The 27,037-nt window shown below is 38.2% G+C and overlaps 1 protein-coding gene across 4 annotated transcripts in view; it reads right to left on the bottom strand.

Annotated features, from left to right (window-relative positions):
- ldb2a (LIM domain binding 2a) overlaps positions 1-27,037 on the bottom strand; it is a 115,344-nt gene that overhangs the window by 64,660 nt on the left and 23,647 nt on the right. For all 4 annotated transcript variants that reach the window (XM_086259589.1, XM_086259579.1, XM_086259569.1 and 1 more), the window contains exon 2: positions 24,164-24,266. In XM_086259589.1, coding sequence (XP_086115715.1) covers positions 24,164-24,266 — 103 coding nt within the window. The remainder of the gene's footprint in view (positions 1-24,163; positions 24,267-27,037) is intronic.

The raw sequence follows: 27,037 nt of genomic DNA on the forward strand, positions 1-27,037 counted from the left end.
GTCCAACTTTACCAGTCCCTCAGTAACATTTATGAAAAGAAAATCAGTAGAATGTAAGTCACATTTTCACACTTCATCATTGGCTTTAGTTTTACTTTCAAGATTGTAGATATTTAACAACAAAGAGGCAGAACCACCAGGTGTCAAATTTTGATTTGATTGAGAAATATATGGGCTAATAAGAAAACTCCTGCATGTATTTCACATGCTTTTCACCAATACTGCAGGTCCATTACAGCACTCAGTGCAATCCAGTGCCTCTGTCTTTGCAATATTTGCATATTTGACCTTTTTTCTTATTATGTGCAGCCTGAAATCAAAAGAAAAGCATGACAATCAGTCCAATCCAACTGAAATTTGGCTACAATGTCCAGGGTCAAAACCCTTCCAGCTGCATAGAGCTCTGAAGCCCAAGGGTTTGAGAGGACAACAGAAAACCACTCGTTGGTGTGCTGCTCTTTTAAAAGCAGAGATGAAGTCAGTTTATCTAAAATCTATGTGAAGTGTTGCATTAACTATTTAACAAAGCCAAGACACCTAAAAATGCCTTATTATCTTTGCATCCTCAAGTTAACACAAACCTTTCCAAAGTAACAACATTTAAGTATTAAACACTTACCATGTTTACATGGCCAGCACACATGTGAGCTGCTTAAACATAAGCAATTATAAGGTAGACACAAGCCCAGCTTTGGATAATTGGGAGGGTTGTGTTGCAAAATTCTTGCCAAATCAAACATGTGGATCTATCCTCTGTAGTGGAAATAAGAGAGCAAGCAAAGGTACCTTACTGTTAAGTTGTCATTAAGGTACTGGTTAGCAGTTATTGCTAATAATAAAAGGATAAGTTTGATGTTGGAGCTAGGAACAAAATGTTATCGGTCCTGCCAGCCTGTGTATTGCTATAATGCTTGAAATTCAAGCATTGTCACAAACTCTGTTTACTACAACAAGTCTGTATGTTCAGCCTAAACACCACTAAAGCTTGAGCATATTCCTTTGACCAAAACAGGTCAAACTTCAGCACTTTGCTCTGTTTATCAATGAAACATCTCAGACATAAAGCTCTTGGCATCTTGGCACCCATCTATTTGCAAGAGGCAGCCAATCAGAAGAAAGTTGGCTTAAAATGAGGGTGGAGTAAAAGAGAAAGGAGCTTAAACAGCTTGTTTCTGATAGAGGATGAACTAAGCGGCCCCACCAGCCCAGTATAAGATAAAAAATTATTACTTTGAACTGTGAATTATGCAAAGCTACTCCGGTGGTGTTCAAGAATAAAAATATAGAGTTGGAAATGAGCAAAACAGATCCTCACTAATATTTTTTTCATTCTGAATTAGCAAATAGCTTCAAATATTCAGTTGTTCATTAGTGCATAAACAGTATTTAAACAACAAAAAAGAGCAACAAAAAAAATAGGGCTGAACGATATATCGCATTTGCGATAATATCGCGACATGATCAAGTGCAATTTTCTAACCGCAAAGGCTGCGATTATACTCTGGACATGTCCAAATTCATGGGCTGCATCCTCCTGAGGCCGCATTTGTAGACCGATTACGTCACAGCGACGTGCCGAAGGCTGTCCAAATTACTACCATATCCCAGAATTCATAGCGCGGCCCAGCCAAACTCCAGTTTCCAGCAATGGCGGCCGCTACTAAGTTTTAAAATTACTCATACTAATCTTTCTGGGTCACAAAATAAACTTTTAACATATTTTCAGGCGAGAAAGTAGTTGTGTAAACATCAAATATCTGCTCGGTTTATCAAGATATCCCATATTTGCAAAAGTGCTTCGACGTTTTCAGAGGCGTCTGCTACCCACCAGCTCGACAGCTAGCCGGGAGCTCGAGGGTTACTGATGCGGCCGAGAACGGCACAACTCCCGGCACATCATTTTCAGATCACCGCGGAGTTTCGCTGCTCGGGTTAAACGTAATATATAAGTCACTTAGACAACCTAAAAATGTTATTGTTGGGCTTTTTTCAGTGTTTTGTTTGTTCGTGAGTAAATCGGTTTGGCTGAGATTAAAGTTATTAGATTAGATAAAATAAAACTTTATTAATCCCCCGGGTGGGTTCCTCCTTGGTTTTCACACAGCTGACTAAACGTCAAACAGAAAACTTATTAAACAGAAGTATGAGACAGTCGAGAATTTACGCCAGTGTCTGGTTATATTTTAGATAGCAAGAAGCAGACGGCCGAGTTTAATAAACTCCACCGAGACAGCGGTGACGCTAATCAGAACTAGACCGTCCAATTTCACGCCTTTAAATTTTAAAGGCGTGTTTGTGTGTGTGTTTATACAATTGCTATTATGTTTGCACTTTATGTGTAATGTTACTGACTGCAGAGATCAGTAAGATGTGTGTATTTTTTATTTATTAGTTTTATTTATTTAATATTATTTTTTAATTGAATGACTGTCTAGTAGTTCACAGATGTCGAAAAACTGAGTGTGGTAAAGCCACTGATTTTTTTTTATGTATATTTCTGCAATCTGCACATTGTACTGACTTTCATTTTAATGTTTACACCAGGGTTCCTTGTCAGCACTTTATGCTCAGATGTTTGTAAGCTAAAAATAAACTATTGTGTATGTTCAAATATACTGTTGTGATTGAAGAAGTTAAATAAAAATGTCAGTCATCAATTCATGCATCACCTCATGTCATCATAACAGAGGTCTGTCTTCCAGGAAAGAACAGTTTAAAATTAATGTAATATAGTATTGGCCATACTATATGATGTATTGCTTGTCTTTGTTTAATAATACAGAAGACAAAGACCTTAAAAAATAATCGCATATCGCATCGCAATCGCAATATTGGGGCAAAAAATCGCAATTAGATTATTTTCCATAATCGTTCAGCCCTAAAAAAAAACTGTAACCCGTATATAAACACATTTGTTAGAAGACAAGGTTAGTGATTAACAATTTGCTTCAAAGATCCCAAAAGATACAAGTACACGCTGAGTTTGACATGCCATGTCAATACTATAATTGAGACTTTTACTAGCTAAAAAAAACAAAAAAAAAAACAACTTTCAACCATCTACACTTAAAATGCTATACAACTGGGCGAAGGTGGAACCACCTTTTTTCCCTTGCTCTTGTTGTAGCAAGCAGAGGGCTGAGTGCCCTTCTGCAAAAAAAAATCATCAACAGTAAACAGTCTCCTCTGTGCAGTTAACATTGCTGGAAAATGTCACAAATGTTATTATGTAACTTCAATGTCATAGTTGCAGCTTTCAAAGTTGGGAAACAACTTCACGGTGACTATATAGTGAAGTTCACCTACAGTACATGATAATAAAAATTAAAAAAAAACTGACGACCAAATGACAACGAAACCGTGAAATATTCAAATTGAGCCATCTGAGAAAGACATAAACAATAATGGATGATGAATGTAACATATTAACCAAAACTGACATTATGATATCCAGATTTTTAGAGGAAGAAGGAGTAAAACAATAGCCATGAGAAGCTGTTTCACCAGCGGTTGAATGCCGCTGGTAATTTATAGTGGAGGAAAATCAAGATACTCTATGTCTTTGTCTCGTTTTCTCAACATCTGCAGACCATTTTCGGCTGAATGGACCTCTATCATTTTGACTTTACCAGCTCAAATCTGGGAGGGAGAGGAAGAGCGAGATAAGGACGAAAATGTAACAAGAGAGAGAAAAAACGGCAAAGCAGAAAGACAGAAAGAGAGCGCGAGACACATCTCCAGTCACCCTCATCCAACCTCACGCCACGCGTGGATAGCCACTGTTTGGGCAGAGAGGAAAGCAGGAGGGAAAGAGAGGGTGGGGGAGGGATGGGGGACAGTCGGAAGTGTTAGGGATGGAGGGGGGTATGTACCCTCGAGGCCAGCCCTCATCCCCTCTTCACCTCCATCCATAATTCAACAGGGTCCAAACCCCCCCCAGCTGCACAGAGCCCCAGGGCACGGCACCGCAGGAAGGACACAACACGCAGAGGAGGGAGAGACAAAGACACCCCGCTACAACCACCCAAAACACCTCACACACCACAAACAGTGGGACAGAAAATGCCAGGAGTTAATAGTGAGATGCATTATTCCTCCCTCACCATAAGTTAAGTCAAACTCCAGTCACGCATATTCTGAAAGAACAAAATATCATCCTTAACTTGACACTATACACATGATCACAGGATCATCATATTGTACATTAAATACACACAAACCTATACAGACTTACACACATTTCATAAGTAACTCATATTCCTGGTTGGCCCAATTCAACTGAAATGAGTGAAAAAAAAGCACATAATAGTAGATGCTAGACTCTGAGCAACTCATTTAGAGATGGGTCAAGGTCAGAGGCGGTTCAAGGTTGAGGGGTGGGCAGCTCCTTAGAGTTAAAAAGAAAAAAATGGTTCCATGTAACACTTTCTGGTATTTCCAGGTGATGCATATGGCAGTAAGTAAAGCAGAGTTTCTTTAAGCCTCTGAAAAAATAGACTGAGAAAAACCGTGAGCTACCCAGTGAAACAATCCATCTGGTAATTTCCATAAAATAATCTTGACCCTGTCCTAAAGCATTGAAACTTTTCTGTATTCAACATACTTTTTAACTGAATCTGTTCTCATGAGATGCAAGAAACAATTGCAATATCCAACAAGTGCATTTATTCTTCTGGTGCAAAAAAATATTGTACAGATTATTTTTTTTTAATCAGAATACTCACTTATATGTTTATGGCACATAAATATATAAGCAAAAGCTGTCACTGAAACTGTTTTGAACTTTATTTCTCTTCTATATCTACGTGTAGCAATTAAAGTTTCATAATAAGCTTTCGACACATTGTAACTGTAGTAGTCTGAGAGGCAACTACACCTTCTCTAGGCTCCATTTTCTGTGTGGCCAACCACTGGTCTTTTTTTACAGAGATGAAGTATTACAAATAACAAAGTTCATGCATTTGTTAAACCATGGCGGTGCAAATGCACCTTAACTCAAAACTCAGTCTTCACTTACTTTTAGCATGTATAAAGCAGCGTTATGAAGTTAACTGATCACAGTGCTGGTTTCCAAAAGAGCCAACATTGAACCCAAAGATGAGATTAAAAGAATTAAAGAAGAAAATATGTATAACCCTCTTGCTTTTTTTTCTGGAAAATTACCTTCCAGGGCCTTCACCTTTTGAATGTAACAAATGAAATGTGTGAAGCAAACTGGCCTTGTACTGAAGATGAGGATTTTAAATAAGAAACACTTAATTTTAAGTAGTACTTTAACAAGATGCAGAGGTTCAGGACAACTACACTTTGAAATATCACAGAACTTTCTGTAAGTTACTCACCATTCACTATTTACTGCATGGACTGCATTTATAAGCAGTAGTTGGTTTGTTCAAAGCAATTTCCCTATTCACAAAAACACACATCATACAATGTAACGGCCTTCAAGAGAAACTTTCATCTTTCCATTCACTTTCCCGCTGAAGGACATTTGAGCATGTTGATAGGAGGAACTGGGGATTAAAATGCCAATGCCACGATCACCGAACAACTTGCTCTACCTGCTGGGGATCAGCCGCCCTGCCAGCTGTATGAGAACAGAATTCATTGTTACAGTGTCTGCAGCTTGAGATACACCTGAGAATTGGTAACACAAGCAAATGTCATGGAAACTTTGTGCTACTTCTTGTCAAAAAGACATACACCAAAGACTGAGTCATCAGGATGAATATATCATTTTGAACTGGTGAATTTCTGCCAATGTGTGTGTGTGTGTGTGTGTGTGTGTGTGTGCGTGTGTGTGTGTGTGTGTAAAGAAGAGTTATTGAGGGATGAAAAAAGCGCCACATAAACATTTAATACCTTAAGTAAAGCAGTGCAGGCCCCTTTCACAGACTATGGAGACTGATGGGCCTCCACCACACTGTATTATATATAAATATGGATTTCTCCATGTGTCAATAACTCTGCACCGCTGACGTGCACAGGCACAACTGTTTGTGCGTGTGTGTGTTTATGATGTGTGTATGCGTGTTTTCTGTACAGATGCCAACACTTTTTTCCCCACTGTCTTTGAATCTAAGACCAGATGTGCCCTCTGTCTGTGACTGCGTATGTGTGTGTTACACTGTGCATACACTGCATGTTTTCCAGGTGGGGTTCTTCTTCTACTCTCCCGTGTGCAGATGGAAATTCTATTTATTATTAATAAATCTTCTCTTTCATTCTCTCTCAGAGCTCATCTTGTTGACCTTTCAGGAATGTTCTACTTTTAAAAGCTCATGTTGCATTTCACTCTTCACTTTTTCATGAGCTACACGTCTGTCGTCATTACTTGTAGCAAACATTTGCAAATTCCACTTTAGCAAAACAAATCGCAGAAGTGTAAAGTAAAAAGACCCCATGGGAAACTTTCCCAGGATCCTTGTAAATGTAATTTCATGTTTAATTCATATATTACAAAATGTAGGTTCAAAGTGATATGGAAACTAAATGCAGGGAGAGAGTGAATGCTGCAATTTCAAATTCTGAAGATGCTGAAATAGATCTTACTCTTTCAACAGAGTGATTCAAATTTTCCCCCAAACCACATTTTATCTTACAAAACATTCAGACTCTTTATCTTTACATGTTTATGTTCTTTCTGCTAAATATATTTTTATTTGTTATAAGTTCCAGCTGTTACCGCCCACAACTCACTGTATTTTTCAAACCTTTTTTCTTTTTAAAAAAAAAAAACAACTCAAGACAATGATGTTTGAAACATACAAAGTAAATTGTAAGGCATTGTATAGACACTCACAGCTTAAATTAAAATGTATGCAAGACCAACATAAAATACAGAACTAGGGAGGAAGAAGAGGTAAAAAGAAGGTGTGAATGAAGCAGAGGAAAAAGATGGCGAAAATCATTAGCGTAAAGAAAATGTGGAGGAAAAAGAGAAAAGAATAAGAGGGAGGAAGCAGAGTAAAATAAAGGATGGAAATAAGCAGGGGGAAAAGAACAGATGAGAATGTGAGCTGAAGGAGAGCAGGAGATGATAAAGGAGAAGGACAATGCAGCAGAAAAACAGGCAGATGATAAGATGGAGAAAGAACAAGGAAGAAGGAAAAGAGGGCGAGAGGAGGACAGAAGCAGATGAGGGCTATGTGTGTGTGTGACATGTATTGTTTCTCAAACTGGAAGGGGAAGCTGGTTTTGTTTTGCTCCGGGGCGCACAGAGTGTTGAGAAACAGGAAGCCAAGGGACCTGCCCATCCTCGCGGACAGCTGGTGCCCTCCGATAGCTGTTCCCCCTTCCTGTTAGCTTCATACAATGGTTCCCACCCTGGCTCAGACCATCTGGAAACCAACATGAGTGACCACTCTCTAAGCAGTATACGAAGCTCTTCAAACTAGAAATAGTACCATACTGTAAAACTGTTGTGTTTTGTTTTTTGTTTTTTCTCTTTAGAGCCTTCACAGCAAACCGATGTGCCAACTTCACCATATCAAAGAATATTTTATCAGTGATTAAAGTGATTCCAAGTAAACAATTGATAATATTATTTTCATCTCTGTTTTGCACTGTAAACACAGTAGATCTATGCTTCCTGGGTCTATCTTTCAGCTCATTTTTATAGCAACCAGCATAAATTCCCTGCAACCATGGAGAAAGAAAGATTCATTCAGTCTCTCCCGCCTAATTGCTCTCTGTGCATGTGCCAAAATCAAGAAAACTAGGGTGCACCACAGCCCTACTGCCCAAAGACCTTGGCAAAGATGTCTGCAAATTAGCAGACTTATGCAAAAAATAAATAAATAAACATTTTAACTCCAAAATGAAGAATTATTACTCCCTCCATAGCCACACACTGCTCCTGTATATGGGGGAAAAAAGCAAAGCAAATGAACTGTAAACCTTCCCAGGAAATATCCAAAATAAAAAAACTGAACTCATGAAAGTGTAATATATGCTTTTTCTAAAATAAAATAAACGTAACAGACCAGAATTCCCAGCTGGCACGGTTTATTCTGATGATAGACAAACAGTGGAGTCACCGATGTTTTTAGAACATGGATCGCTGGTAATGACAACACTAGAAATATAGAAACACAGCTTGGTACTTGGCAACATAACCTATGCCCCATTGTTTGTAGAACACATGTAGTGAATATGCAATTTTACAGTTATACAAAAGCTTTTTCTGCGTGGTGAAGTTCAAACTGAGCATCAGAATGGGAAAGAAAGGTGATTTAAGTGACTTTGAATGCGGCAGCAGAAGATCACACCAGGCGCCACTTCTGTCAGCTAAGAAGACGAAATTCAAGCTAGAAGAAAAAAACCACTGTCTGCTTTGATGAGTCACGATTTCTTCTGCAACATCGGATGGTATGGTTAGAATTTGGCATAGACAAAGGATGGATCCATCCTGCCTTGTATAAATGGTTTAGGCTGGTGGTACTGGTATTTTCTTTGTATACTTGAACCCCTTACTGCCAGTTTAAACACCACAGCCTGCTTGAGCATTGTTGTTGACCACATCCATCCCACTGTATCCTTGATGGTTGCTTCCATCAGGATAAAGTTTCATATAACAAATATCAGATGATCTCAAACTGGTTTCATGAACATGATGATGAGTTCACTGTACTAGAATGGCCTACACAATCACCATATCTCAATACAATAGAACACCTTTGGGAAGTGCCGCCACAGAAGATTTGCATCATGGATGAGAAACCAGCAAATTTGCAGCAGCTGCGTGAAGCCGTCATGTCAATATGAACCAAAATCTCTGAGGAATGTTTTGAACACCTTCTCGATTCTGTGCCATGAAGAAGTAAGTCATTTCTAAAGGCAAAAAAGGATCCAACCCACTAACATGTAACTAAGGTGTATAGATTACCAATTAATCACATAAAAAAATAGTAGAAAACATATTGGACACTTGTTTTGGGCACGTATGAAATATAGCAGAAATGTGAAACATGCCCTTCAAAATTAAAGTATTTGACACTGTTAATGCTCTTTCCTACAGTAAATTAAATTAAATAGTGCCTAAGAGTGAGACAGCAATGTAATGCAGAATCTTTACAATTCCAACTGCTTGTATTTGTCATTTCTCACTCGCTATATGCCAGTTTTCAGAATGTGCTCAAATAAATAAAAGGCTGCCTTTGGAAATTGAGTTTCACTTTTAGAAAGTCTAACAGTCTGATGACTAGTTGCCGTTTGTGATTGTAATCCAGGAGCGATGCCATGTGTTAGTGTGAAGAGAAGCTTTATCTATTCATGAACTGCTGAAAAAAAGGAAAGGCTTTCTCACATATAAATGCTATGGAAACAGAGTCATTTTAAGTCCTTACGAAATAAACTTGAAAATAAAACTTGAAAATTGGGAAAAAAATACGAACTTAATACATTCGCCTCCCCCCCAAAAAAATAAAAAATAAAAAAATAGAGTAATTGCTTATTTTAATGAACATGCAAACAAATGTAGGTGTTACTGCTAAGAAATAAAACAGTTTCTAAAGTCTGTCGCTTTTATTGTTTCATTTGTCCTTCAAGTCCTTTGGTGTTTGTAGTCTGCTGTCAATAAACAACAATGACCAAGTGCAAGCAGACAGAAAAGAATAATGGCACACAATAATATTTCTAAGTCTTATGTGTTGTTTTGCTAAAAAAAAAAAAAAAAAAAAAAAAAAAGTAAAATGAACTGCAGGTGCCTCCTAATGTGCTTTACTTTCATGCCAGCGGGCTTTTTGTGTGAGAGTAGGCGTCAATTATTTTAGATATTGAATATTGTTTTAGAATGAAAAGGCTACAATTCCCAGCAGCCTCAGAAGAACCACATTATGTCTTTACAAAGGCTCGTCTCTTTCTTGTCTGGTCAAACATCGCAACAAAATCCACTGCTCACATCTGCTGCTGTATATTTTCATCCGGCTCTCACATAAAGTGAACACTGTGCAAACACCCACGGATTCTCACATACTGCATTAAAAATCGTCTATCAGAAATCAAAACCGGAATCACATCAATTCTGGCGGTTTTATTTTTTTGTGTTTTTTTTTATTGATTGGTTTTACTGCAAAAGGTTGATTAAGAGCAGCGAACAATCAGGATTATAGAGTTTCACTTCTGTATCATTTTGTCTTTGTCTCCGGCTTTGTCTGAGTTCACTTTGACTGCGTTTTAATTGCAGCAGTTTTTCAGTTACAATGGCAATTTGAAGTTAAAGTTAAATTATATCAGCGCGCTCTGACTCGGGCTCTGGTGTGCTTTTATAAACTCTGCATGCATAAATGGAATTGACTCATTTAAAATATTTATTTTCATAAAATGTGTAATGTGCTGCACAACAAATTAAACCATGAAATAAATTTAATTATTGATGATGAATGCACTTAAAACAATTCCATAAATCTATTCTATGAAACTTCCAAATTAAGGTACGTTGCCGTAGTGTTCTTAGCTCGATATAGCCATTTCATTAAAACAAATTTTATGCAAGATCAAAGGGAGGCATGAAAAAAAAAACAAACGGGTAAGCCAAAGGGAAATTTACATAACAGGGGCATGTCTTTTTCCACATATCTTGCCAATATATTAATGGCATCTCATAAGGGGTTGTCAGCTGCAGACAGACAAGGTGCTACTGCCTCTTGTCATGGAAATCGAGTGACTGTTTCTGATAATTGCCGGTGCCTTCGAAATGTGCCAGCTTGATCCACCGCAGTCAAAATGTGGCTGAATTATCATTTTCCACTCAAAGAAACTTGCTTCCCCGTTACTGTACAATAAACTTTCTTTCATTTCTTTGCTTTAGAATGTGAAGTAGCCACCGCCGTTTTCACCTCACTCAACTCTAACCCAGAATGCAGGCTGCCTGATCTGATTGGCCACACAAACCACACACAGAAAGGGGAGATGGCCAGTTGCCAGAGAGCGGCCGATAACAGGCCTGTAGTGAATGAAAAAATAAACACTAAAACTCTTTCTGTTCTGCCAACTAAACAATCAGCTATGTCTTAATTGCCATCGGGCGGCCACTGGGAATAAAAATGAAAATACAACCTGCAATTAGACTTTGAAATTGATTCCATTAATAATTATTTTGTAACAGACATTTTCTAGCTGTTATAAGGGTGTTAACAGACAATTTAGGCAAAATTCCAGAAAGAAGAGTTTTAATGGGACTGGAATTGAGCAGGCCTTGCTATACCTAACATAAACAGATGAATTTATACAGGCAGAGCAAACCAGCAGCAGTGACTGCATGAAGATACAAGATGGTAGGTAGACCTTTATTTAATGAATGAATATGTAGCTGCCTATACAGTATGAACACTTAAAGATTTCCTGTTCATACCTGACATTACTGCAGGGAAAAAAATTAACAAAACAATAGTTTCTATGAGTGTTTTTGACAGCTTGATCCACTTTAAGTTCACAGAAGAGAATAACGGATCCCTCAGGAGCTTCGGGGCTCATCAGATTCCTTTATGAATCAGAGTCAGAATGTGAGCTTACTAGCCTGTAGACAAAACTCCTGATCCCAACTGCCTGCAGAGTCTGCAGAGACTTGCTTCTAGAGTTTGGTGAAGTTACAAAACTTTTACGGTTTCTTTAAGCATTTATTTGACTGTAGCAGTGGAGAAAGAGAGGAATAGATAAAGAGGCTAAGGGAACGGCACGCAGCAGTGTTTCTGACCGGGAATTACACCAGCTCGGGGTTCAGTTGCTTAGGGCAAACGCATCTATGTGGTACCTTACATGCTGTTTGGTTGCCTCTTTATTGAAGCAATTCATGTAAAAAACATAATCTTCATGTAGTGTACTTTTTTTTTTTTTATTTCCACTTGACACTGAGGGGGAAAGCGCTGAAACATCCAAAAAAAACAAAGTGTTCCTCAAAAGTGTTTTAGAAAACGATCTTTCTTTGAAAAGAAGCAATGAACACAGCTAGGAAAACCTATTTCAGTGTACGCATGGGCACCTGGCTGTTGCTCAAGACAGACTCGACCAAACCTGTCATGCTTGTTTTATCCTCCTTTTATTTTCACGTGTTTAATGTGTGGCTGAATTTATAGTTTACATCTTACACCGATTTTGTCTTGGCTTGAATCAAAAACAGACAGAGCTGGTGTTTCTGATGGAGAAAGTGTGGCTCAAGTGCAATCAGAAAACAGACTGCAAAGGGAAAAAGAGGTGGCACACAACAAATAAAAGCTTTCTCTTAAGTCATCATTAGATTCAATAAAGAGTTGAAATAAGGTGATAATATCGGACAAAAAGGCATAAGATGATTTTCAAAAATGTGAAGCTACTTCCGTCAAAACAGTACCTTAAAATAAAACATATTAAAGAATTAATTAATAATTACTGTAATTTATCCTATTGGTTAGAGTTAGCTTCTATGAGTAAGTTATGTTATTCGTATTTTCACTTAATCAAGATCTCTTTCACTCTAATAGGTTTGATTTTCGATTATAATTTGCAAATGTACTAATGCAATACTTTCTGGGTTATTTGAATCTAATAGAATCTGCAAGCTAGGCACAAGGAAATAGTCACAAAATACATTTCCTTCCTGTAGAGTCGACTGATATCTAATAATGTTTCATTTCAATTCTTTTTTGCTTTTTGGGGGTTTTGAATCATTAATGCTAACCTGCATGTCCTTTAATATGCCAGCCTGTTGACTGTATGTGAAACAACATAAGGCATCAGCGAAGCAGGATCCATAGCGCCACATTTAAAGGAAAGGTTCACTCTAAATGTATGTATTCTGCAAGTGTCTTTTTAAAAGCAACAGTAGCTTTTCTTTAGATTGTGAAAATCTGTCTGAGCCACATGCATCCTATTTTCTTTATGGGGCAGGGCACACAGGCTTTCAGAAGATCGTCTGGCTGCAGGTGCAGGCAGCAGAGGGATCGTGGATCTGCTGGAGTGGGAGGTAATGGTCGGAAAATACGGCAGAAGCTGAATTGACACAGGACTGGAAGACTCTACTCTCTGACCCGCGGTTTCTAAGTCCCAGGTCAAAACTTACTAACGGAGAGAGACAAGGGTGTTTTTGTTTCACAGCTGAATAGAATGACCACTGCATACCATCATGCATGCTTATCAAACTATGCGCTGTAAATATCACAAAGCTGCCATCTGCAGATCAACTGCCATCAGAAATTGGCCATCTCCAAGGCCAGAGCACAAAGTCTAACAATGCGGGGCTAGAGACGTCAAATTTAGATCAGCAAGCAAAGGAAAAATGTAATTGACTTATTAAAAAGAACATGAACACAAGCATCAAGTCAATGCTTTGCACAGCCTTAGCAATCAGTATCTCTAAACTACTTCGAGATTCCTCCACATTAAAGGTCTTTCTTTAAAAAAGGGCCACAATTATAACTGCATACACTTTGGAAATTGAATGAGAGTATTTTAACAAAGTTTGAGGGCTTGCTATAATAATTTGATTGATAAGTTGATTAAGACAAAATCAGCTACAATTATTTTGATGAGTGTTTAATTAGGTTAGTTACTTATCGAGCAAAACTGCCAAACACTCATCAGTTTTGGGATCTCAATTTATGAGCATGCCCCATTATCTCAGCTTTTTTTGCAATTACAAATGACATATTTGGGAGTTTGGGGCTGCTGGTTAGAAAAAAAACACAAATAACTTCAACCTTATTTTCTGACATTTAATATACCAAAAAAAACCCAAAAAATCAATTAATGAAAATAAAACAGTCTCTGCAGCCTTAGGCTAAAGCTGTTGTCAAGGACAAAAGTTGTCCTCTCTACATTATATGTTTTTTATTCAGATATATAAGGGCCCCTTATATGACTTTGCCTCCTCATGTCGACTGCACTGCACATAGACACACAGATGCACATTTAGCACAATGTCAGCTGTCAGAAATATCATGAAAATGCCATCAGCATAGTTTACAATAGATGGCAGTGTCGAACTATCCAGGAACAGAATATACAACAAAATGTTAAGGGTACATTTTTTATGTTTAAATCTATCTTTTCTCTCTCTCCTCTCTTGCACTTTCTCCCTCCGTCTTTCTTTGTGGCCAATCCAGCGCTGCGGTTCCCAGGCTCAGCTCGACTGTCAATCAGCAGCAGCCTACATCTCAGCGCTGCAGCTGAGCCAGGGCCGCATCATCCCGCCTGCCAATCACCGCTCTACACCTTCAATCCATCCTATCCATCTCTCTGTAAAGCAGATTCGCACACCGTCCCCCGTCCCCCCCCACCATCGCCATCCCCGCACCACCACCACCTCCACCTCCACCTCCTCCTTTCAAAACAACTGCCACCACAGAAGAATTGAGATCCCTTTAACTCTCCAACCAGCACATTCACGCACAAACATTTACCGTCGCTTGAACGGGGAAAACACACAAAAAGATACATAGTTTGTGTTTGTGCATGTGTTCATACAAGCATGAACACATGCACAAACAGAGGGAAAGGCCAACACTGGACAAATAAATGATTTATGTTATGTAATTATACACAAAGGACACAGTGCACACCAATGACATTATAGTTTCTTGCAAGCTGAATATAAATTTGGCATTCCTGAAGACAAGATAGAGTCTGGCTTCTGAACTGGGGGTCTTGATGCATTAATGCAAACACATGTTACATTGTAGCATTCAGTTTTTTATGACTATACATTGTGTAAGCGGTTATTTGTACTGATGAAACTACAGAGAATTTTCATGCAGCTCGGCAGCTCGATGCAGCTGTTACCCTCTTTCACTATTTTCATTTGACGGCACATTTACTCTATGGTTCAGTCCATCCTGTTTCCAGCAGTCGCTGGCAGGCAGCTGTTTTTACCTAACAAGTTCTCATAAACCCACTGTATTCTACTTGGCTGGTAGCAAACAAAAGACAGGCAAAGTCAGTAATAACTTGCTTAACATAGTGGAGCTTTTAGTGGTTAAACAGCATTTTTTTTTACTTTTCTTTCGATGAAAAACACCCTGGAGGGTTTTTTTGGGGGGTTGTTTGTTTTAAATAAAAACCTTATAAATTATAAACCTTATAAAAACCGTATTTTTGTTTAATGGTTTCAAAATTTACATCTGTTGCTAAAGTTGTATAGCTTTGAGCTAAAATGCTTTGTAAATGCTTCATTTAAAAGTAGCTACATACAGGGAAATGGTCATTACTGCTGAGTAAACCTGTGGTACATTATGAAGTTTTCTGAGGACAAGACAAAAATGAAACTCTTATTTCACTGTATAAAACAAATGTTTTATTGTATGTTTAAGTCAGACATTTTTACCAATACAATAACACTGGCCTTATATGGCTAAAAACACTCATTATGGTCTTGTTGCCAAATGCAAGACTGGTCCAAGAAAAGATCTGATCATTATCACATTTCCAACCGTACGCAATCTGGTTATTGATTAAAAGTTTGCCACTTTTAATTCATAGCACCAAGTGAGCTCCTTGTTAAGCTTACTTCACGGCAGAGGCAAGAGTATTAAAACAGTTTCCCCGTGTTTTCTTCCTCCTCATTATGTCCTCATGCTTGCTTAAAGATTATTAGCTGTGGTCATTTTATCGCTGCAATTATTGCGTGCTGCAATGCAAGAATAACTAGATGAATTGTAAATGCGTTGTGAATCACTTTTGCAGTTTGCCTTGAACCAACCCACTAAACATGCAGACTTTTCCCTCTCTTGTTTGAACTACTTCTAAAATGAGCCTTGCTCTTTGATTGCATCATGGAGTGCAGCTTTCATCAGATGCCTCATAGATTGCAGAGCCAGACAAGGTACTGGGGCGAATGTTAAGGCCACAGCAATTGAGAGTATAATTAGATAGAGGTTCTGAATATTCGGTGTACTGTAGAAAACAGTAATTGGCCTGCACCGGTTGAGAATTGTTTTACACACATACAAGGGTGCACAAATGTGCACCAAAACGCTCAGTCCAAAGATAAAATACGACGCCAAGAAGAACATATTAAAAATATTAACTTATATCAAAAGCAATATGCTGTCATGGCAATACAAGATGTTGTTAAGTTTTATGTCCAAACTATAAACTATAATGGCATATCCGAGGCTGCGAATTCTCACTCCTCACATTTAGTGCTCTTCAGATCTTTGCAAGAACAAGGCGAGGGAAGAAATAATGCAATCTGTCTGGATAAGCTGCTTATGTTGTCGTCTGTCATGCTTATTGTTCCTGATACATGTAGATCACAATTAGAAGCAACAGACAATCCTGTTTGCTTTTCGTTAATGACACAAAGTGGGGAATAATTTTTAAGAAAACAGCCACATATTGTGACTTTAAATTCTCCACCATTTCACCAGCAAGCAAACCATTAGTTTAAGGTTTTCTAGGTCAGTCTCTAGATATGGTTTGGTTAAGAAACTACTAGTTAAATCTGGGAATTGACCAGCCAACCAGCTGGTTAAATGAACATTCATTGACTTGCAGCTGATTTAACCTGTTGATCTGCTGCTGATGCTACCACGCTGGATCCTATTTTTTCTTTTTTCTCTTTTTTTGGTTACAGCTTGGAAAAAAGTGGGGGATTGCTGAAAAAGCTTGCGAACCACTGCTCAAAAGTGTCAAAAAATACTCAAAAACGCATCTTCAAATTGCTTGCTTGAATTGCTGACTGTTGTTAGTAATAAAGGCATTCGATTTACAATGAAATCCAACGGGGGGGAAAAACTAATCCTCAAAACACTTCAGTGAAAACCCAATCAAAGAGCAGCAATGGCAATGGACAGCACCATAAAAGTGTAAAAAAATCTATAAGAGATATATTAGCAGGCAAAATAACTCTGGATGTTCTATACTGTTTAAATAACACATGCCTAACACAGACTGAGGCTACTTTTTCCTTTAATGATAGAACCAGTCGAAGATGGTTTGTGACCTTTTAAGCAGAAATGTGGAGAAAACTGTGCCCTTCACAAGTTCGTACAGCCAAAGGTAAAAACTGTAAATGTTTGGAATTTTTGGATCATGGTTTCAACTGCCGATTACTTTTTTGTTTTTATTATTAATCCATAAAATATGTCTATATTTCTGCTTTGTCCTATCAGCAGTCCCAAACCACCCAAAATGTATATTTTTACAAAGATAATTAACAGAAAAGTAAATTAAGAAGCAGGGAGGTGCAAATGTTTATTTTTTATTTTTATTTTTTTTATAATAAATGACTAATTAATTACCAAACTGACAAAGTTGAAGATCAATTTTCTTTAGATTGAGTACTTAATCAATAACTAATTGTTTCAATTCCAGTTAAAGGTCAGAACTGATTTTGGAGCATCGCATAGAGCAGAGAGGGCTCAAGGAGGATACAAATCTATTACCGTTTGTCCTCCAACAATTAACACGCAAGCACATCCAATATGAGCCATTTCCTCTGAGAAGCCACAATGAACACCAGCTGGAGACGAGTTACAAAACACCTGAACGCAGGTCCATGCAATAATAAAAAACAGATTAGGTAAATTAGCTTTTCTAATTTTTCCTCCGCTGAACGTTATGAAATTAGAGCACCCCAGAATGGAGTGAAATGATTGTTTCCTTGTAATTATCGCATAAGCTATTGCATGACTCAAACAAATATGATTCCATTTCAACGAGGACGGGAGTTTTTGTGTTTATACCTCCATACGTTACGCAGAAAATGAAAAATAAACATATTGGGACTGTTTTAATGGAATAATACATAAACAGTTTAATGAACGTCATCTCAAACATAAGCATGTGTGCTTTACAAGCAGAAGCTGTTTAATAAAACACAAATGTCAAGACTTGTCCTTTTCATTTGCTTAACATGTTTAATCTTTATAGGTCCATATATTCTTGTTTCATTGTATAAATGTCATGAGGGGAAAAAAGATAAGATCTCTAGCCTTATGATTTAAATCTATCAAAGATAATGCTAAGAACTTAGCTTAAAAACATTTTGTTCTACTCAGAATATTTCTGTCAGAGGAGATGCTGTTCCACTGTGCTAAATGTTATAACCTTTTGTGTCTCTCTCACTCTTGCAACATGTATGCATGGCCCCTTTAACCACCGCTAACCGTTCTCCACTTCCTACACACTCGCATCTCCACTGGTCAGTGTTGTTCTGACCTGCATGACAATAACATCAGCGCTTTCTCACATTGCTGGAAGCTGGGAGAGGATTTCAGAGTAAGGCCACATCGGGGGTCACATTTACATTTTATATGTTAGGCAGTTAGCTGACGCGCTTGTGCTGAATGACTAACAATGAGCCCAACAGCACGTTGAGCTTCAATTTCTGAGATGCCAACAGTACAATCTAAAAGCAAAAGGATGGAGGATGTAGCTGTACTGGCAGCTGAAAGATAATGGCACCGGTTCAGAGACACAGAAAGTCGGCAGCACAAAGTTAGAGCGACAGTAGTGGCACTGTAAGTTTTTCAGGCAGTAGACTGAGGTTAATGTGCCATTGGGTCTTTTTTTTCACTTGCAGATGTGTTTGATTTTCACTTGGTTTCATTTTAACCCACTTTCACAGGTTTTGGCACCAACATCTACTTGGTTACAGTAAGGAAATGATTGTGGTTTTTGGGTTAAATATGATCCTTCATAGTAGTAATCCCTTGCACTGAAAACAGACAAGGTGGGAGTACGATCTCAATCATGCCAAAACCTGGTGCATCAAGCTACAGACACCAAAGAACACTTTGCATATAAACGAGCCACGCCGGCAGCTTTGACAAAATGGGTGAGTCACCCAGCCAAGCAATATCAGTCACTGGTTCCCAGTGTCTGAAACAGCCCATTGAAGGTTTCATGAAAAGAAGTAGGTGGCATAAACTGACCTTATTTTAGACCTGATTTTTGTGTGGGCCATTTAAAGTTCCTCTTTTAATGGCTACCTAATTTTGTTTTCACTTGAATGTTTGGTTAGATTTAAGCATCAAAACTACTTGGTTTGTGTCAAGAAAATATCACAGTTTAGGTTAAAATATAGCTTTTCACAAAATTGAATGCAAATGGCGATCTGGTGAGAAAAGTGTAAGTCAGCTGCAAAGAAAAATCTAGGACAGCAGCTTAATGAAAAAAAACAAGGGTGCTTTAAGTACGAAACAGACAGCTAGCTTAAAGTTTAGCTAGCCAAAAGCTGTACAGAGACATCAATATGCACAAAAAATTGCAAATTTGTAGACGTTTTTGGTAATGCAAAAAGGAAACAGTGTAACTTTTAAACAGCAGTCATTATATAAAGTAACAAGTTACTGCAGTTTTCAAGTTATCCAACAGGAACTTCTCCCTAAACAAATATTTAAGTTGCCTTAAGCAAGGCACTTCCGTCCTCCTACCTGCTGAGTCATTGTAAGCAGTTCAAGAGCTGTTGCTAAAAATAACTACAGTACTGAGCAGTGGACAAAATAGCTAACTGGAATATATATGACTACAAGTATTGCTATATGATGCATTATGCTGTGTTTTTATGTATACAATGCATAGGTGCCAGTGCAAAGCTGCGAGACAGCCACATCTCTTTCAGATTCATTGTTATTCTTTAGAATCGGATCTGTTGCTTGGTACGTGTAAGGTTGGTGGATTGTTCCTCGATTATGTATTTCGCTGTGTGTAACTTAGAGCACCTGAATGTGAATCGAGGAAGGCTTGAAACGGACGGTGAGTCATCATCGCCATGGTGTTAAGCCTCCCGTTCCCGGGGGAACAAGGTTACCGTCTCTACACCAATGGGGATTTTTATTTTTACATTTGAAAAGCAAACCAGGGCCCAGCTCACAACAATCCTCCATTGCCCGTCTCTCCTCTCCCCTCCTCCTCTTCCATAACTAAGCTGCATCACACACACAAACCCAGCAGATGCTACACACACATCGCCTCATTTTAGAGCACCACGTCCTTATCTATGTCTGTGTGATATTCAATATGTTTCAGATATCAAAATACAAACCTATGCAGATGAGATGGAGGGGACAATATCACAAACTCAGTAAAAGCCTGTGCTCTGTCATTTGCTGCAGAAAACCACATACTACAGCAGCGGTCTATTTTCAGGAGTTGAAAGCGTACAATACAATACCAACTATTTAGAAACCCAAAGCCCTGCAAACCTTAAAGGAGCAGTTGGGGAATGCACTAACTGGCCTTCTTTACAAAAAAGGAGATGGCTGATATCACACTCCTGTCTTTATTGTCTGTGCTGGAGTTTAAACTTGGCTCAGCTATGCAAAAGTGTAAGCAAAATGTGTAATTAAACACATTATTTGCTTGTACAACCCAAGGTAAAAAAATATTTCCATTAGAAATCAACCCTCTCATCAAATTTTCAGTCACCAGATTAATTAAAATGTTTAAAAAATGGCCCAAAATTGTCAAAAGTGCTATTTATAACTTCTCACTAACAGGGTCCTTATTCGTTGAGTTCTGCCTTCATGAAAAGTCAAAAATATTCATATTTTCTTCTCAAAGGATTACTCACATTATTTTTTAAATCTTTAATTATCAAAATAGTGAGATAGTGATGACCTGAGATTTCCTTTTTGTTGATCAACTAATCACTGCAGCTCTTTCTGTATCTCTGGATGAATAACTACAGAAGGGATGCTACCGAGATATTCTTGGCACTGACTTACAAAAAAGAAATGAAAAACAGGGGGAAGCAGCAAGGCTGGCTCTCTCTTAAGTTATGAAATATTCCTCCTAGCACCTCTACAGCTCAGTCTTTAGCCATTTTCTTTTAACTGATTTGCTAAACTACTTCTTGAGAAACAGTTTTAACCAACCATAACTTCTATGCGGCACCTCCACTAGCTGGCAATTTGTTCATTCTAATAGCCGCTCCTAAAATGGCAATTTCTTCATTTCGTTTTGTGTGTGGATTAAACAAACTAGATTCAACATGTTGCTAACTTTGCTTTAGAGTCAATCTACCTGTTCCATATTAGATAATACCCTCTGGCCTCCATCTTCATACTAAACGCCCATGAGATTGGTATTGCTCTTTCTATCTACCTCTCAGTGCGAACGTGTATGTCTGCATTTGTTAAACTCTTCTTTGAAACCTGATTGATTTCCCTTACAGGAATAATATGTAATCAACTCAATGAGCAGCCTACAGCATGCAAACAGCTCTAAGAGTATAAGGCATCAAAGTGGTGCCAAAGGTGTTTTTTTCTCTGTGTTAATTCATAAGTTTTCTTTAAAAGATGTCCTCAGTGTCCTTTTAATAAAGAAACAAGGGATTCTCCTTGATATTCTGAGGACAGTTGTAATTATGTTTTCAAGAAATCCTGTTTTATTCTGGTATAGTGGTTGACTACATGCATAGCAACACCTACTGGCTTCCAGCAGCCATGGCTTCAGAGAAGAAGCAAATCAGAGGGGTAATTTGTCAAATTAACAACCTACTGTGTTTCTATTTAGGCCAAACCTTTAGTTTAAGCTCACTGTCAGTAAGGTAAAAAAAAAACTGTAATTTAAACTCCACGACTGGATATTTTTTTTAATCTTCTTATGTTTTTTCCCCCTTAAGCACCAAGTATTTTCCAGAGAGATGTGTGCACAAAATACTGGTCCTCTAACACTGCAGTAAATGAACAAGACATTTTCTATCTGAAGACCAATATGACTCCTTTAACTTCTCAAACCTATTGGAAGTAAAGCAGACATGGTATCATTTTCTTCTGCATCCTTCTAGGTAAAAAGTACCAAGCTGTCACAAAGCCCCACGACTATGATCTTATACAAAAGCAGCTGTTTTGTGTCTTCACAAGACAGACATGACCATTATTTGTCTATTTTCGAGACTGCGGTTTATGCTTGCATCTTTATTTAAAAAGTGCAACCCACAACGCAAGCCTGTGATGAAAGTTTCAGAAAGAGGTTACCAGTAGTTACATGTGATGTTGCACCAATGTTCGGCAATCACATGCAGAGAAAAACCTATTGTTAGAAGAAGAAGAGATACCAATTTTCTTGCTGTCAGTGCCTCGGTGTAGCCGAATGCAGAAATGGTTGACTCAGTGGTTACAAAGCTTTACTGGAAATGTCTGACTCGCTAACTGAAGAAGTTCACACATTTTTTTTCCCTAAGAGCTGTTATGAAGGCATTTTGGGAAATTCAGGAAATCAATAACTTAACTGAAAGAAGATGTAGTAGGTTAAAGCAAAGTGGAAGTAGTCTACAACTTTTTTTCCCATTTGAGCACAAAGTCAGTCCCAGAAATGATGAACAATGTCTGAGTATGTGTCTGAGTATGTGTAGGTGGAAGTTTTCAATAAAAAAAAAAAGAAGAAAAAAAAAAAAAAAAGAAATGGCAAGTTGTGTTGCTCAGCCACTTACAAACATGCCTTGAGTCTTACTGTGCCACCAACATCCCCATAAGAGGACACAGAGTGGTGGTTTAAGACCCTTGAAAACAGGTTGTTTTAAGAGAATGCCCCTTATGAATTTAATGGTTTTGAACATACAGCAAGATAGTTACAGATGTAGATATCTAAAGAGGAAGCCAGTAATAAATAGGCTTATATACGCATTCTTTCTTATAGCCAGTAGGGGGTGACTCTTGCTGATCTTTATAGTCTGATCCTATAAAGATTTACAACAAACTGCCCCACTTCTCATTTGTGTAAATATCTCAATAAACACTTTGCTGATGAGTTATAGGTCTTAATCACTAGGTTTGAGTATATAGAATCTTTAGCTCTTTAATTACACTCCCATTTAAGCTCAACATAAACAATAAATCAGGGTAGCCATTCCCAAACTTCACAATGTAAAGGTCCATTTTGAACTCTTCCTGAAAATATTTTGTGGTCCTACTTAATTACATCATTAATCAAGACACAAAACTATTTGGTGTTCTGGACCCACACTTGAAAAATTCCAGCAATACATATAAACTTAGGCTTCTTCAGCAGCACGTGTTAGCCACCATAATTGCGAATAACACATTTCATGTGACTTTTTAAAAAATATATTTTTAATATTTTTTTTACTTTAAACATTTTATTGTGATTTCAATTAGATGTTACTGCAGTGCCGTCAAGGACCACTAGAGGGCTGTGGTCTGCATTTTTGGCATCATTGTTTTAGGGCAGCGGTCCCCAACCTTTTTTGCGCCACGGACCGGTTTAATGTCAAACAAAATTTTCACAGACCAGCCTTTAAGGTGTCGCAGATAAATACAACAAATAAAATGATACTACCAAGACAAAAACTGTGGTATTTTGTAAATATAATAACAAACACAAATTCACTGTGTAATTGTGTAACTTTATTAGCAGCGTCCTCCTGAAATGCGCCAAAAACATTGAGAGTAACGTCCTCCTCTCTGCCCCTTAATGTGCTCTGGTCGCTATGGTAACGCTTAAATATTTCTTTCAAAATAAGACACACCACTACAACACAGGAAAAGACCCAGGGAAACAGAGTTAACGATAAAAACCCTGAAAACCAGAAATTTCACACCCGAGCCTCAACTCGGGCCAATACCAAACGATTCACGGACCCATACCGGTCCGTGGCCCGGGGGTTGGGGACCATTGTTTTAGGGCATGACTATGTTGTGACTGCCCACCTTACTGTATAACCAAGGACTAACCTTGGTTTCTTATTCAGATCCACTCCTCAGTTGTGATGTCCAATTTAAAAAAAAAAATCCACAGCGCCAACATGGTTATGAAAAAAAAAAAGTTCAACTTCAAAACAAAATTTCACAAAATCACTGATGATGGGTGATGTCACAGTAGCTAAGCCATACATTGAGTTTATGGGTTTTCCCAAAGAACACTGCGTATTATTTCTTTTATTCCATGAACATTGTATTTATATCCAGATTTCTAGTCTGAAAATATGATAAAAATTATGATTTTTAGTACCTTAAATGTCATTTTAGCATAATAGACTACAGTGTTGCTCAGAGAGTAGTGAGTGACTTCAGAAAAGGCTGTTCACTTAAAAATGACCTAACAAGTTAAAAAAAAAAAACCCAATGTGCAGACAGAACTGTCACAAATAAATGCTTTTTACTTAAAATACAACATAATTAAAATATTCAGTTGGCACCTACTAATTGAGGTATGTGGATAATCAGTGGTTATTAACAAAGGAGTTTTTGAATAGAAGAAATGAGATGATTGTGTGTGTTCTTACTGTATCTCTTTGGTCCATCTTCGAGGCAGAAGGAAAGCGTGAGAGTGGCATCCTCTTCAAAAAACTCTGTCGCAAAGGCATCCCACCACAAACTGTCGCTTTCCTGAATAAACAAAGTCAAAGGTCATAAAGACAGGTATACCACTTCCTGCCCATTTGAAAATACTGTTTAACAGTTTTTAACAACAGCCACAGATTTAAGGTCATCACCACCTGATGTACTGTGTGAAATCTTGTGTTTTCAATGGCCCACGTGTTGCTTCAGTTGGGTATGAAATTCTTCATTTTCTTCTACTATTTAATAACCCAGTGAATTTCCTTTATCCCGGTTGTTGTGCTTGTGCTATTGCATTTTTTTACATAAATTCAATATTGATTTATTCTGATAAGACAAAGATATTGTGACAATGCGGGCTTTTCCATGAGACAAGATAAACACGAATCTAGTTTGTTTTTTATCACATGTGAATTCATGAGAGTTCCCCTTACTGTATTCATTCAAATGAAACTCAGAAGCTTTATGAAAGTTTACAGTTTGGGCTGTAAAATGGTTTAAATACAACACATTACAGTGTGGATCAAGAATGGAAAAGTTAAAAATATGGGAATAAAATAGAAGTCAGGAATGCTTCTTTACCAAAACAAAAGACAATTCTAAAAGATGAGATGTGATGGCCTGAGAATTTAACACAAGTTGATGTGAAGCCAAAATATGGTAACACTCTTTGCTTTTCTTAAGCAAGCACTTTGGGAGAGCCCTGCCTGAGGCTTCTCCAAGTCTGAATTACAAGCTGAAGTGTAACAGCTTTAAGATCAACTTCTCTTTTCAACTTTCACAGCAGGTCACGATAAGTTGGCCATAAGAACACTGCTGACAATATTAATATATTAGGTGGATATTTTAAATTACTCTTTTAAATATATGAATAAACAAACGTAAGTGATTTACTTAAAACAGTTAACCTCTTAGTATTAAGTAACAGTAACAGTAATGGATACAGTAGCAGCAGGCCAACAATCATAATAACAGTATCACTAGTAATTACAATCACATAATGATTGTTTAAAAAAGTACTATTAGTAGTAGCTTAAGCAGTGATGCTTTTTTTTAAAAAGCATTAATATTAATATACTAATAGAAGCATTGAAAGGTGCAAATGGAGTTTGCAAAGTCAATATTTTGTATGACTACCTATATTTGTCAACACAGCCTTAATTCGCTTTGGCAGGTTTTCTTGTAATTTTTCAAGGTATTCCTTAGGGACAGTTTTCCAGGCTTCTTGAGCATCCCAAGGCTTTTCTTTGGATGCCAGATGCCTTTAGTTAAATGGTCTGGATTTGTATAGCGCTTTACTTGGTCCTAAGGACCCCTATACTATACACAATCATTCACACACTGGTGAGTGCAAGCTTCAGTGTAGCCACAGCCACCCTGGGGTGCACTGACAGAGGTGAGGCTGCCGGACACTGGCACCACCAGGCCCTCTGACCACCACCAGTAGGCAACGGGTAAAGTGTCTTGCCCAAGGATACAACGGCAGAGACTATCGGAGCCGGGGCTCGAACCGGCAACCTTCCGATTCCAAGACGAACGCCCAACTCTTGAGCCACGATCGCCCCATAGTTCTATTCCCTATTGACGTGATGCCACGCTGCTTCAATAATGTTGAGGGCCAGGTTCTGGGAAGGCCAATCCATGACTGATAGTGTTCCATTTTATAGTTTTAATCAGGTATGTTTTTACTGCACCTGCAGTGTGTTTGGAATCATTGTCATATTGAAAAACGAAGCCAGTGCCAGTCAAACGCTTTCTAAATCATATTCAAAATCTTTTCCGTGTTTATAGTTCCATCAGTCTTGACCCCCAACACCGCTGGCGGAAACCATGATAAAGCCTCCAACGTGTTAGACACTCCATGTTGTACATACTGACGACAATTAGACACAAAAAATTTCACATTTGAATTCATCGCTCCCTAGGATCTGTTCCCACCGATTTTCAGTACAGTTCTTGTGAAATTTGGCATACCTCAGGCTTTTCTCCCCGTTTCCTTTCTTAGCAATTCTTGCTTGCCAGCCACCCTTGTTTGGTGCATTTTTTAAGAAATTGGAACAAAATTAATATAAAAATTAATATAAAATATATTAAAACCTTGGAAGGACCTTCAGAAAGTCTGGAGAGCTATTGCTCAAGACCACGTTAAAAAAATACAATAAAGTCAGGCTCCTTGGAAGCAAAATATAAAAGACTTATGCTTAGTAGTGTACTTGTATTAGAATTAGAATAACTATTAGTGTTAGTATTAATATTACAATCATTAGTAACAGCAGTAGTGTTATCCATTTCTGTTGTAACTGCAATAGAATTTATTTTCCCACAGTGAATCTGTGAAGAAACACAATCATGCAAATCTCTTTGCCCTGAAATTACTCCTCTAACAGCCATTTGCCCTCTTCCCCCTCCTCACAAAAAGCCCTGATAATGTCGGCTGGGCATCCTCCACTCCTGTCCCCCTCCCTCTTCCACATACCGACGTCCAATTGATGCTAATTTCCTCTGACACGTTATGACAGATCACCACGTTTCATTCTGCGCCGGGCTGAGGGATGGCAAGCACTTCCCAGATGTTGACAATTAGCGTTGTCACCATCGAGCAGTGTCAAGCCCAATAAGAGGTGACTGGAGCGCCCCACAGGTCAGCGCTGCTCATACGCAGTGTATCTGATGCAAAGAGAGAGACATGTGGTGTGGAGGACCTGAAGCTAACCCTCATGCAGCAGGTCAATCAATAGGTGATCATGAGTTTGTGGGGAGGTCTTTTGGATGGCCAACCAATCAGCTGAGCTGGCTACAGGCTGAACTGAGACTACACA

The sequence above is a fragment of the Aulonocara sp. 'chitande type north' Nkhata Bay genome, linkage group LG2 (assembly GCF_057382095.1).
Source record: "Aulonocara sp. 'chitande type north' Nkhata Bay isolate Kocher_YH1m ecotype deep benthic linkage group LG2, A_spYH_male_GT1.1, whole genome shotgun sequence".
Classification (NCBI taxonomy): domain Eukaryota; kingdom Metazoa; phylum Chordata; class Actinopteri; order Cichliformes; family Cichlidae; genus Aulonocara; species Aulonocara sp. 'chitande type north' Nkhata Bay.